At 37.7% G+C, this 14,811-nt stretch overlaps 1 protein-coding gene across 4 annotated transcripts in view; it reads right to left on the bottom strand.

The window, feature by feature from the left end:
- The window catches only part of KCNT2 (potassium sodium-activated channel subfamily T member 2), a 112,727-nt gene that overhangs the window by 58,193 nt on the left and 39,723 nt on the right, over positions 1-14,811 (bottom strand). For 3 of the 4 annotated variants that reach the window (XM_050977595.1, XM_030226508.2, XM_030226509.2), the window contains exons 7-9: positions 14,096-14,170; positions 13,527-13,610; positions 12,855-12,949 (exon numbers count right to left, since the gene is read on the bottom strand). In XM_050977595.1, coding sequence (XP_050833552.1) covers positions 12,855-12,949; positions 13,527-13,610; positions 14,096-14,170 — 254 coding nt within the window. The remainder of the gene's footprint in view (positions 1-12,854; positions 12,950-13,526; positions 13,611-14,095; positions 14,171-14,811) is intronic. The other variant, XM_050977594.1, reaches the window with a different exon arrangement.

The raw sequence follows: 14,811 nt of genomic DNA, 5'->3' as shown, positions 1-14,811 counted from the left end.
GCCCACACTTCAGCCTCTAAGCTCAAAGGGGCACCTGTATTTGTGTGTGCTTTCAGTCTGCCCCAGAGCTTTGATGGTAAACTAAATTTTGGCAGCCCAGCTTCAGTGTGTCAACACTGTGGCACCCAAGAGTCTGCTGGAGCCTGAGCTCTGCTCTGCTCACACAAGGAGTCAGGAACTACTCAAGAAACAGAATCATGCAGTCACAACCACCAGATACTCCTCACCTGCAGAGTGCTACAGAATTAGGTGACATTCTATACCTATCCTTCCTTGGGAAGAATAATTAAGTAATCTATTTATAATATTCAAAAATTATATGTGTTGTGCTGGAAAATTCAAATTCAAACCTCTAATTTAATACACCCGATATGTTATGCTTTAGAACATCATGTTTAATGTTTCTTGCAATAGTTTTGAAACACTCTTATGGTGTAACAGTTGTTAGGCAAACCACCCACACTCCCTCAATCAAACTGAACTAACAATTGAAAGATTCATTATCTGAGTATTTGTTAAATGTGCACAAGAAAAAGCTAACCCAACATGTAGAATATTCTGTTAGCTACTGACAGAAACCTTTTGTTAATTTTCAGCCTAACTCAAGTCATGGCATATTTTAATGTCAAGTGGATTTAATTTTATTGTTAAGTCAAAATTTTCTCCTTAGCAGATTTTGCATTTTCATTTGATTTTTAAGGATATTCATGGATCGTCCTTACACTGACATCCATTTTTACATCTCCTTGACAGCCTTTCATCTGTCTGCACTTTGAGTGCAACTTCTTTTTGCTGCTTTAATTGCTGCTATTGAAACAGGACAAGCCAAGTTACCTTACTCCAGCTTCAACATTTTATGGTTGCTAGCACCATAAACAAAAAAGAACTTAGAAAATACCAAATAAGTAATATTCAGGAAGAATGGACTTTCTTGCAGTGCTTATCCTGCTGTGAAGCTGAAACCAGTAACAAATACAGGCTGGAGTGGTCTAAAACTTGCAAGTGACTCAAATCAAATGCCTCTTGTCTTATCCCCTTTAACCACAGCCATGAGGCATGCAGCCCTTTGGAAAGCTCACAAGTGGTATTTCCCTTCCCAGCTTACATTTCCAGAGACTTTGGGTAATGGGAAACTTTCTATTAGCCTCCCTTCTGGAAATTGTAAATACAGAAAGAGTGTTTAAGATAAAAGGCTGTAGTCTGATCACATGAGGACAGTGGTGTACATTTCTTGCATTTCAAGATGCCCTGTGAGAACACTGAGCCATCAATGGTCTTTGTTCTCATGGTATTTCCCTTCAATATTTTGGCTGTTACATGCACAAATTTGGCATCATTTAAGCTTCTTTCATATGCCTAGGTGTTCTAAGTGTTGGTACCTCTGTCAGTGAGGTCACCTGCACAGGAAAGAACAAAGGCCATCAGTTACTGTCAGATCTGTAACCTCCCTGTCAACATTAGAAATAGAAAATCTGGCCAATAACTACAGAGAGAGCTCTGCAGCTTGCCAGCAACGTTTGCTGGATCTGGGCTACAAAAGTAAACCCTCTGCATGTGTGTTCAGTTTGTCCTCAATGTAGCTGCTACATTCTGTGACAGCCTTAAGGCAAAGACAGTTCAACCAGGCAGTGAGCTAAATGGAAGCATTTGCTGTGCTGCTGCTTTGCAAGGGGAGTGTCCACACTGCTGCTTAGAGGGGTGGCTATATGGGCAGACCCTAGAAAAGTGTACTGATACATCCAGTCTGTCCACTCAGAACACTGTCTGCAGACTCCTGATGAGCAGAAGGTTCACTGCAGAGTGCAAGATATAAGGAAGTGTATGGAAACTGCAATGTCATCTAAAATATAGCCTGGGTTTTTTTAAATACTCACATGGTATGCTTTGGCTCTTTTATTTCATAACAATTGTTATTAAAAAAACAGGAGTACACATGAAAATGTGTGCCATGTAAATAAATTTTCCTTGTTTGTATTCCTTCTGGAAAGGTATTTTTACTTCAGAGTCACCTCCTTGTTGACCTCCTACAGTCTTAGGTAGAGACAAGCCTTTGGACAGTGACCAAGGAAACAACTGGCCTGTGAAAAAGATATAATTAAGCACCAGACTTAATGCTTAGGTTTGCTAAAACACCAGAAAGGGGGGAAGTGTTAAACAGAGGTTGTGTAATGGGGTGAAAATTACAGGAGGTGATCTGTGAGGAGATAAAAGCAATATATTCTGTCATGCATTACAGACTCCTCTATGGTTTGAGTTCCTGCTTGGAAACCCAGCAATTCTTTTAGTCAGGAGCCAGAGGGCTTGTACACCTTGAACTCTCTGTGTATTGTTCAGTTGGATCAGCAAGCTCTGGGATTTCACCATCATCATTTTCCTTCTCCTGCTCCTCACCACTGTTAACACTGCTTTCCACTGAAATCCAGTGATTTCAATGAAATGTTTTAGTTGAGTGAAAAATCATGAACTTAAAATACTTAAAAGAGTTTGCTGAAAGTCAGATAAATTTTCTTTGGGACACCTGTTTTGACAATGTGCTTGCTTGAAGAAAAATTTCCAAGTCTAATAATTTCTTTGTCTGAAATTCAAATGGATTGATACATATTATTCTTTCTAAAAATCATTGAAATCCAAAACCTCACAAGACTCTTGAAATGTGAGGTTTAACTGCCTAACAATCACAAGCACTTTTGGGAAAAAAATTTTAGTGTACATGATTAATACTCATCATCTAAAACAAGGGCACAGGTGGTGTCATAATGACCAAAAAACAGGAGACGAGTGAGAAGGGGAACTTCATCCAGCTGCCAGGAAAATAGGATTAATGAGCACAACACCAGAGAGATGAAGGCAGGGAGGAAGAAGAAGGGACATCACTGTCTCTACCAGGACTGACAGCATATTCTATGATCTCTGGTATGTTTTGTCTGGCATGTTTTCCCCTTGATTGCTTATCCCATGGAGAATATTCAGTAAGATTTTATTCTTACTACAAACACACACACTCCAACTAGTAAAATTAGACTTTCGCTCTGAATATTCAAGAGGAAGCATTTCATATTTGCCTTAAAGCTGGCTCAACATTTTGTCCATTTTTTTTCTTTTATAGTTTTAGAATATTAGTGAAGTGAACAAAAAAAAAGACCAAGTGAAGGAGTACAGTTAAAAGATGACCCACAGTCAATCTTTTTGCCACAGGGAGAGGTAAAACAGAAGTAAATTTCTTTACTGAGAGGGTGTTTGGGCACTGCAACAGGCTCCCCTAGGAAGTGGTCCTGGCACCAAGCCTGTCAGAGTTCAAGAACCATCTGGACAATGCTTTTAGTCATATGATTTAGTTTTAGGTAAACCTGTAGGAGCAGGGAGTTAGACTTGATGATGGGTTCCTTCCAACTTGAAATATTCAGTGATTTATCCAATTTTAGTAAATGCAAGTACATGCCCATATGTAGCTGTGCCCTCTCATCAGTAACTTTATTTTTAACTTCTTTGCGTAAGATATTTGCATTTACTTGTTTTTCCTCTGCTCATCTCTAATCAAAAGAAACTTGCAAAATATTTAAACTCTATATTAACCCAAAAGCAGATTAAGTGCTCATTATCAGCAGTTGACTAAGGCTTGACATGTATAAAAGCCAATGGTAATAATGGCCTAAAATGTAAAAAAAAAGTAACTGAAATGGAATGCCAGAAAGAGTTTAGTTCTGAACAAAGCCTGCAGTTCCAGCAGACTGTAATGTATTGGGTACCTTTGAACAGCCTTGTCTCTGCTGTGATCCCCTACCCCTTCAGCAGGAGGGAATGCCCTGCTTGCTCTGCAGGGTCATCACAGTGCTCTGTGCCCAGAGGAACTGACAATCACATTCCAGGCCTATTGGTACATTTGCAGTCTACAAAGTCAACCCATGGCTTGGTCTTCAGTTTTTACTAATGAGCATGGATTATTTTTAGTGACTTGGGCACTTCCACTCTAATAGACACTTCTATATGGCAGAAATGCACAACTTCCAGAAATGTGAAAAAATACAGCTGTGTTTGAGCAAAGAATGGGGGAATATGTTCAGCTTTTGGGATATATCTGAGTTCCTTTATAAGTACAATTAGCTGTTTCACTGAGGTTGAGATAACACAACTCAACTAATTTACTAACTTTTTAAATTTTTTTAGAAGGTTTTAATTGCTAGTGGAAGTACAGAACTCACTAATGAGAGTGCTGTTTATTTGGATTATACCCTAACAGGTCTATACCTACAAACTAATTTTTTGTGTGTATTTACCACCCAGTTGTGACACTCTACGGCTGACTGTGCCTCTACTCTTCACTTTGAAAATCATCTGTCAAACATTATAGTAATTCCTAATGGAACACCAACTATACGGAATAGATTTGTTTTTTAATGCATTCCAGATATTTTCTAGAATATCTAGATTTTTTCCTTTTAAAAACCATGGTAAGTGCATTAAAATCCTTCTTTTTAGATGATCTCGTATCAAAAACTGATCTCTGCCAAAGCCTTTGAGATGTGCTTTCAACATGCCAAAAAGTTATGCTTAATACAGACACAGAGTGAGTGAACAGTTCCTGGAGGCTGGTGTCAAGATCTGTTTGTATGGCTAAAGGTATATCAAACTTTTTAAACTCTTTCTGATTTGAGAAATATGAACTTTGCTAAACTTCACACCCTTAAAACACAGCTGGAATGTGAAAAAGACAACAAAAGAGAACAAAGCACTGAAGAGTTATGCTGATCCCCAATCACCATAATGCCCACTGGAGAACCAGAATAACCAATGGCATCTGATAACACAGTTACATGTGTTAGCAGAAACCACTACAAACACCAAATCTTTGTAAAGTAAAATAAATGGTTTATCAGCCTAATAAATCAGTCAATGAAAGATATATTTATTTTTTTAAGTCTGCATGCTAATGACAACTTCATTTTTGAGCCAGGAATTGTGAGTGATGATGGTTTGATGCCAGCTACTGAATGGTGAAGTATTTACCACGAACATTCTCAACATAATTACTCACCATTGTTACACTTGGCATTCTGTTTGCTACTGTCTAAAATGATAGAATATATTCAAAGACAGCATGTGAGTATCAGGTTTTTCTTTTTAGTGCAAAGAAAAAATAAAACTTATGAAATGTAATGCCTTCTTGTAAGGAAAGAGATGGAAGACTTGAGGGTTCTAACACTTATTTTGTATATCAAATTGACCCTTTAAGGGAAACTTTACCTGTTTTTATTTAAGTCTTCCCAAAACTGAAGGTTTATTTTGCCAGTGTGATCCTACAGTAATTCACATCCTGCAGACTCTGGTTACACTCCAGATCAACTTTCATTCCAGCATTTTATTTTCCAGAAGTTCTTCTTGTCCCCCTTGTTCTGAAGGTAACAAACATCTTTTGCATATGTAACATTTACATTTTCACACAGGGGATCTATTTACAAGCTTGTGTGTTTATAAACCAATGGAAAGCAAACTAGAAAACTTACATCCTAATAATCTGCATGCCTGCTCAGTTCACCTCCCTATGTCAAATCTTTTCACCTGACTGCATTTTTCCTGTGCATCTTTGTCAAGTGTTGATAATTTTGAAGACATGCACATCTCAAATGCATATTTTACATATTACAATACAGTAATTGTTTGGGTTTTTTATTGGAATATACCATTCTGGTTTTTTTACTCATTCCTTATTTATCCTTGCTCTCTGGACAATCACTTCTAGATTTTCTCCAAACCACATTTTATGACACAGAAAGCACATTTTGCTAAATTTAATTTTTTAATTTTCCTGAGACATTACAGATTCCTCACAGTGACTCTATTTTATGCTTTGTTCCTGCAAAGGAACAAGGACAGGAATGAATTTAGACCAACTTTGAGGAATTTTACATGTTGCTTTACATATGTTGGCAAGCCATAATTAGTGAATATTAGCAATAAGCTTGGTTTTATTACCTCTCACAGAATTCAAAATAAAATTGCTGGAGAAAGGACACCATAGAGATGCAGTCTTAGAACTGTATTTCTAACAGTCCAAATGTTATATGACTCAAATTCATTTGCTTTTTTTTCCTCCATTTGTAATGGTAATTGGTCTCTGCTGCCAGAACAAGCTCTGCTTGTCATGGTATCTGGTAATATTATTACTCTATTGCAAGATGTCATGATAATAAAAGCTGAAATTGTCCCAATTGCATATTCAGAGTCCATAATGTTTTCCAAAATATTTTGAATCCCTAATATTCTCAATGAATCTTTAATTAAATGTAGTCAAGACTATTGATGTAAATATTAGCAGCACTTATTTGAGAGAGATTTTTACATCCCATGGAAGTCACCGGGGAAAATATTGGGAAAGAGCCTGAGTGACATTTTATCTCCTCCTTGGGCAGGGGCTTGGTTTTGAATATATGATTTGCACTCTCCTTTAATATGCATATTTGGATTACTGAAGTTTCAGTACTTCACATGGCATTAAAAAGCTATTAGAAGAGAAAGACAGAAAAATGCTTCAAAGAATAGAAGCTGGAACTTTCAGACAGGTAAGTGTGTACTTCGATGTCTGACTCCCACCAAGAGTAAAGGCCTTGCAAGAGAGGCTGAAAATTCTTCCCAGGGTCAGTTTAAAATATTGATTTATAGAATATACTATACAGAGAACAGACTGTGAAATTGCAATTACATTAATTGTCAAAGGAGGATTCACCTGACCTATAATGTAAAGGTACACACCTTATTGTACTGAAATACTCAGATACTGTGTGCTACAACAGAGAACAAAAAATGTGGATAAGTCAATTTTGCCTTTCAAATTTATACAAATTTAACTTTGCCCACCTTTATCTACATTCAGTTTGCAACGACTGATTTTCAGATTAACAAATGACCTGCAACCCGGTCAAAATAGCAAAGTTTGTAGCTTGAAAAGATCACAAGTACATGAAGCTGACTCATTTTCCAGGGTGAAATAAAAGAGAAGTCTCTCAATCACACTGTTTAATTGCTTAATTTTATATTTCTATATATATTCCAAATAGAAGAATTTGCTTATAAATAATGCTGTTGATACTCCATTTTAGAGAGGCCTTGTGAAGGCAGCTTTCTGAGCTATCATTTACTCTGATTGTTTTTTATTTTAAGCAAAAAAGATGACTACAAACGTATCTCTCACACTAAGAAGATAATTGAGATTAAACCTTCTAACCTTCATGACTTTTTTCCACAGATCACAGTAAATAGACTACTTAAATTGTTGTTAATTTTGCTGGTGTCTGTGTCTAGTTTTAAATATTCCATTACATCAGTGGCACAGAGAATTCCCTGCATGAGCCATGGGAAAGATGCTGACCTAATTATTTTAGAAATAACTATGTAGAAACATCTAAAAAGATTAACAAAGGAAATATTATGTCACTACCAAATTAATAACTAAAATAGAATGAAAATCACTGTATAATTATCTAGGTTTCCATAGAAACTGCCTTTGATGGGTAGCCAAAAAGACTGCTGATTGAGCTTCAATACTGCTCTCCCTGTAATACATGACTTCTGATCTGCCTTTCACAAACAGCCAACCAGCACACATCCTTATCCTGCAATCTTCAGCAGCACTCCTCAAAAGCACTAAGCACCCACATGCTTTTTTCAGATCTGAACTCTTGAACTTAAATATGCAAAAATATTTTAAAAGTGTATTATTACAAATACAGAGCTAGCAAAAAAGAAAATTGTATATGGTAGTATTTCTGTTTTGTCACAATACAATAGTTGCATAAAAATATGAAAAGGCATTAATCAAAGAAACAATTGTGGGGTTTATTTCATTCTTTCATGGAAATTTTCCATTACATTTGCTCACCTTTTGAAAAGCCTTGGCCATTTAAGTACTAATCATAGGCATGTGAGCAAATGGATCCCTGTGCTAGCAATGGTGAAAGAAGTGTGGCTATCACATAAATTCCAAAAGAAATTCTAAGAGTTTTATCTGAATTTCTTTCTTTTAAATAATCAAAATTGGCAACTATTTTTGGCAACACTGTTTTTGCATGTGTCTCATACAGCAGATATCAGCAAAGTCACCTTAGAAATTTCTGTACCTAAAAGAGATAAACTCTGCATTCAACATGTGTTTCTCCTACCAAAACTCTCAAGAATGTTGGCCTTGAGTTCATGCACTCAGTTTTTCCCAGAAGGCAGTATTTCACATAAACTCTAGTTGAATTTTTAGATTATTTGCTCACAAATAGCAAGTGGATATTTCAGGAAATGCTTTGCTGTTGGCCTCCCAGGAGCTGCACAGCCTTTTCATCAACCCCTCACTTAAGGAAGTGTTAAAGCAGTGTCTGAACTCGACCTCAATTTTCCTTGCACACATGCACAGAGAAAGCACCCATCCAGGCTGCCCTGGTTCCAGGAACTGAGCAGCAGGACAGGGGGAGGGTGGGATTGCTCCAATGGATGTGGAAGGTACTGCATGTGCCACTGCCCTACTTCTACATCTACTTGCTGATGTTTGGAGAGCCCTGCACTGGAATACTTCAAAACAGAAAACAGAGAACCCGTGTTTCAAACATACAGGTTCCTGACAGATCTGCTTTGTTTCAGAGAAAGAAAATACCACTGCTATTACTTCAGTGCTTTGTGGGATTCTTGTAATAGCTGAATAATTCATTTTGTATTATTTACAGTTACTTTGAACTTTCAAGTAATGTTGTATAATATTCTGGGATTTAAGTTCTGAAACTCTTGTTTATTCTGTTAGTTCCTGAAACTTCACATGCTTTAATACTTTAGAATAATTGGATTCTAAAAGGCAGAAGCCCAGTGTTATCTTGTGCTCTCCTGATATGCAGAAAATCTCTCTCAGTCAAACTGAGACTGGTCCTGAACACTGAGACTGATGTACAACAAAACATAACATCACAGAAAGAACTGCAGACCCAAAAATCCACATTTGATTTTACATTCCATAATCCACCAACACTTTTCATCCTACTTAAGGCTAGGTATCTTTCTTGGATAACTGCCATCTGGCTCCAGTCACAAGCTACACAGAAAGGTTAAGTCAAGACCTCCATGGGTTATTTAGTTCCCTTCAGATCACCTTCTGAGGTGTTTATATCTACTGATTGATAATAAAGGGAACTGGAGCACTGAGATAGCTTTTCCTCTCTAAAATCTTCTGTGATTAATCTTTTCTTGGTTTTTCTTCTCTGGACACATTTGGAATTTGGACACATTGTTCCAAATCATAAGGTCCTGACTTGTCTTGTTTGGACTAGATCATTGTTGGGATTTGTCTTCATCCCTTCAAGCAATTTACTCCTACTGCTTCCTCTGGATGAGAACTGTGAGTGAGTAACTGCCCTTGAGGCTACAGTACTGGCATTCTACAGGTATTCTGTAAGTTACTGTGTGGAAACATCCTTATTTTCTGATGCTGAAAGCACTGAAGTGTAAAAACATGTCAAGACTGACCTCAGTGAGCTTTCCATGAAAGCATAAGCAAAGTCTGGGCAGGTTTGAGCATGAAAAAATAGCTGTCCATCTCAAAGAATTTGTAGCCACTTCCTTCACAAGCTCATCACTCTACACTGGTGATATATGACTAACACTGCTTTAAAATTCAAAATATCTCTTAATAGATGATTCACTGTGTCACAGAAAGATGCCTGAAATACTCATTCACTGTTATTTGTCTTCTTGTACAGTTTACAGAAATAATTAGTACTCCATTTGACAAACAAGTGCAAACATCCATTAGCTTAATGACACAACACATGTTATGACTAGGTCTATAACTCTCACTAGAACACTCAATAGTAACTGCTGAACAGTCTGTCATATTGGAGCACACATATTTTAGTAGATATAAAATTGCTCTGGTTTCAAGGCCGCTGAGATGTTAAAGGAAGAAAATCATTGGACAGCCTAATCTACCTTTGAAGTCAAGAGACAAAAAAAACCCCCTTCTATGTAATCTATAAATTACAGATACCTGAAAATGGTCTTATAGATTTACTGACCTGCAAATGAGTTCCACCCCCACATCCATAAGCAATTATCACCAAAGAGCAAAGAGTGGAGTAGAGCCTAAATTTTGTTGTGATTACTGTTTGTTCTGTAATAACACTGAAAATTGTCAGCTCTATACAAAAACAGAGGAAGCCTTTTTCTACTATAAGTGCAAAGGACAGCCTGAACATTGGTATCTAAAAACTGTGAGATTAGCCAATCAGTTGTCACCTCAGATAACTTATTTTTTTTTAGTTTTCATTGGAAAGCTTCCACCTGAGTTGTAAGACATAAGCTGGCATGTGCCTATCTTTGTAACCACCACTTATAAGATTCTAATGTGGAGATGTAAATGATGGCTTTACAGATGATGCACGAGGTGAAATTCATTTTCTGTGGGTTTCCTGCTAGTTATGGTAAAGTTATTTTGAAAATTCTTATTATATGCAGACAGGAACAAAGCCAATGAGGAATTTTTCTGGGCTTCGTACCATCTTATAAAATCATGTAATTCCCATAAAAAACTCCACTCCATCTCTGTCTATGTGTCTGCCAAAAAAAGGTGGCTTTGAACAGAAAACCCTGTGTTTTAAAGCTGTATTGGCTTCACAAGTGCTGATGTTGCTCTTGCAGCAGATGGCACAAGCCTGGCAAGCAGGAGCTAAGGGGGCTGTGGGGTTTCAGTTGAATCCACCCAGGGCTTGAGTGTCAGCAGGGAGGCTCCATGAGGGCAGCTATCAGTGCCAAAAGCACACCATGAGCATGTCCCTCATCCTCTAAGGGGAAAGTGCTCTGCTCCTGAAGGCACTGTACTAATCCAGGCTTAGCAATTTTGCTTTACTGAAGCCATAGCACTACATGGAGCAGGGCAGTGTTTCTAGATGGAACCAAAGCATGCTTATGAGAACAGACTGGTGATGACTGAAAAGTTTTCTGTGTTGTGCCAGTGCTGGCTCCCAAACGTGTTTGGGGCTACTGGCCTGGGTACTGCCTGCCTTTGCAGAAAACATGAAAGATCAGTCTGGTGAAGGCACCCTTAAGTGCACAGATTCCAGCAGTGGACTTGGGTCCTCCTTTAGCAGGAAGGAACTTATATTAGCTCTAAATGATGTCTACAAAATTAAACACTCTCTCAGATGTAACATAATCAAAGACTCTAAGTTAATTCAGTTGGACTGTTTATAGAGGTTCTTTTGGGTATTTTAAATTTATAATTAGTAGTATAAAGAAAAAAGGTGTAAAAATGCCATTATGTGTGTTCACATAGACAAGAGTAACAATCACTTGAACACAACTCCAGTCTTAGAGAAGCTGCAGATGTTTGAACTACTATTCTCAGTCAAAAAGTGCTTTGTTTCCTTAGTTACTGCATTACTGGGTGTCTTCATCTCATTTAGCTTATTCTCAAGTCTAGCAGGGTCAGTCCTAGGTCAGTAAATAATGAACTATAATTTAGCAGTATGTGCAGCTGTTGAGCCCAGCCATAATTACAGGTGAGCTTGCCACTTCCTGCATGTTTTACTGTCAGTTACCACAATGCCTGCTGGTGAGCAGCATTTCAGTAAAATACTGAAGTAGGTAGGTAAAAAAGGGGAAGGAATATTTGCTCAGTAGCCCTTTGTATTGTAAAAAACTAAAAAGCAAAATTAAAAGTATCCAAGTCCTTATGCATATAAAATTACATAACGTTCAACAGGAGATTAAATATCACCAAAAATTCATTACTGTCTGGAACAGGCAGCATTTTTTATTAAGCATGTGTGTGGCCCTAAGACAAAGGGTAAAATTGGGCCATTCATTAAGCCTGGCTAGAGCAAACTTCTCCTTTAAAAAGCCATGTGCTATGTTACACTCATTACCAAAAGGGTTGGGCAGCACAATCAGAAAAGCAAGCTAGAGAAATAAAGTAAGAGAAAATCTAATTACTGTCTCCAAAATGACACAACACACTTTATCAAAGTGCTGACCTAAAGGCATCTTGTCTGGCAAAAAAAAATACAGGTGATTTAGCCTTTCCACACAGAACCATCTTCTCTCTTCCCTGTCCTCTAGTACACCAGCTTGTATCACACTGTACCCAGCCCTGTATTCCCCCTGAGTATGATTCTCAATTCTCAGGCACCACTGATGAGAAAGTTCTGTATGATGAGAATGTTCTGTATGTTAAGTAAACTGCAGAGCTATGCAGAGCTGTGTAGCCATTCTAATCATGTAGTCTCCTTCATGTGCCTCCATCCCTGCCTAACACCATATTGCTCTGGCACAATGTAAACATGGGGCAATGGAGTGGTGTTTCCTCAGGATGTAAACTCGAGTTTTTCAGGTCTTGCAGCAAAACATTCTTCAGAGTAATAATACACTGTGGTTGTTTGAACCTACCATCCAGTACCATCAGTACTCTAGATTAATGCATTCTACAGCTATCCCCAGTAATTCTTAGGGGAACGTGACTCGGTCAAAGTCTTAAGGCTGAGATATTGCACATTCTTCTCTGTCCCAGCAGACAGAGGAAGGTGACCTTGGTGTGGGTCAATATACTTCTGTTGCTGCTCTTCATATGTGAGTGACTTCTCTGCTGAGGTTGGCAAGCTCCCCCTGCTTCATCCTGTGTTTTTGTGTCGTCTGTGTTTCCTTCCTTAGAGTGAGAAGGATTCCTTTTCCCATGCATGCACATTCTGTTTCCAAACCCAGTGTATCCACACCCCAGCAGTACAGGTGCTAGTTAACACTTTCACTGAAGTGTTTCACCCTTCTTATTTCACTGCATGGTTTCCACCAGGCAAGCCAACATGTCTAATAAAAACAGAGGGGATCTGGCCACTTACCAAGTGAAGATGAGACATAGTAAGGTAGATATTAAAATGAGGACTTGGTTAAACATTGCGGACTGTGTGCGTTGGATGGCTCGGTGAAGATCATTCTGTAGTAAAGGAAAATAGGTGTTATTTTTGGGTTTGAACCAGTAAGTCAGGATCTGATTCTGTAGAGGAAATATGCAGTACCCTGATAGCAATGCAGTCACCCAAATGCACTTATGAGTTTGCTGATAATACAGAAGGTGCAGAAGGGCCAGCTGTGATGCTGTGATTATTTAAGTAGTTCTTTTTCATCCCAGCACAATTCTGATCCTATTGCAAGCTGCCTTGAGGTCTGCTCATGTCTAGCTTACAAATTACAGGCTGCAAGGCCCAATTATGGCCTAACAGTTGAGTTCCCTGCAATTGTGTATGAATGGCAGAGTAGCAAAAGAACCATCCACAGCCATTTCCTTTATTGGCACAGTAACAATTTATACTAATTGAGATTTCATTGCACGTCTTACTTTTTTCTCATTTTGATGCAGAAAGCAGTTTAGTAATGCTTGACCATTTTGGATAATCTAAATACAGATCTGGTTAGCTTCCTATTAGGGTTAGACTGTACTGCCAAAATCCCACTAAAGACAATATACAAAAAAACCCACAACTCTAGAATATTTATTTCCTTTGCATACTTACAATCATATTTTCTAAAGCATGCTTTGCCAGCCAGCAATTTAGAAATACAGGAATAAACAGGTTTCTTAGGACTGGCCAGAAAATCTGCAAGAGGAATTAACAAATTCATTAGGAGCTTTTCTGATAAAGCTTTACTATTCAAGCAGCAATGAAACACTTGGGAAAAATACTTACTATTAATGTGTTTCTAGCATGAGATTTGGCTTTAAATAACATTTTTGTCTTCCTTTGTGATTAACCACATGCAAGATAATTCGATAAAATAGGAACACAGTTTTCACTGCAGACATGAGTGATTCTTACATTTCTGCAACCATCTGGTTTATTTTATTGATTGTGCTGTAGTGTGAGTTAGAGGGTTTTGGTTTTGATTGTGCCCATGGAAGAAGTGGAAAGTTATCTGTCTGACTACTCCAGCAGCAAACTGTCTTCTTCTTGTTGGCAAATTTCTGTTCCCATAGGCACAAACTCATCATTCACATTAGAATAAAATTTATTTTTAAAAAGTAAGAGTGTTTGTGCAGCTACAGAAGTGCAATGTGCAAATGTATTAATTCAAATATGTTTACCGTGATGATGAAAGGGACAGCATTAATTATTTCCAGGAGAAAGGGTATTCTCAGAATTTGTTCCCAGATATTTCCCTTCAAAGAAAAGGAAAAAAACCTCACAATATCACAGTCAGCTTACAAACAAATTTCTGACAAGAAATACATGTGATGTCCCAATGAAACCAGGGAGTCTCTCCCACATCTGAAATTCAGGAATATCATTTATTTCAGATTTAAACGCATGTAACAAAAGTGAATATGGGATATAGATCACTCTGGGTCCTTTTTCCTACAGTCTATCATAATATACTTCCCAAGTAAAAGATATATACTTTTAAATCTCCTTCTTTTCATCCTTTGCATTTATCACTGATCTTTACTTTGTATTGTTTTTCTTTTCCAACAGTTTTGGCAAGAGAAATAAGGAACAAATCAAATGTTTAATATTTGATTAGGACTATAATATCAAGTTCTCTGTTTCTGCCACCAACACTTCAGAACAGTGTTGTTCTGAACACTTCAGGGCTTTTTGGAACTTGATCTTGCTTCTATGAAATGAGAGGTCTTCCCACATATTTCAGTGAAGTGGCATTGATCTTTTAATTTGCTTACTGCTGGCAACAGGATGGGGATAATTTTACTTTTCCTCCAAATCTACACAGTGGCTGTGACTGATTAAATGTTGAGATGAAAATCCACATATTAGAAAAGGAAGTTGAACTTCAGTGACTTAC

Source organism: Serinus canaria, chromosome 8, assembly GCF_022539315.1.
Source record: "Serinus canaria isolate serCan28SL12 chromosome 8, serCan2020, whole genome shotgun sequence".
Classification (NCBI taxonomy): domain Eukaryota; kingdom Metazoa; phylum Chordata; class Aves; order Passeriformes; family Fringillidae; genus Serinus; species Serinus canaria.
Note: the sequence above shows the minus strand (reverse complement) of the source record. Positions and strands in the feature narration are given on the sequence as shown.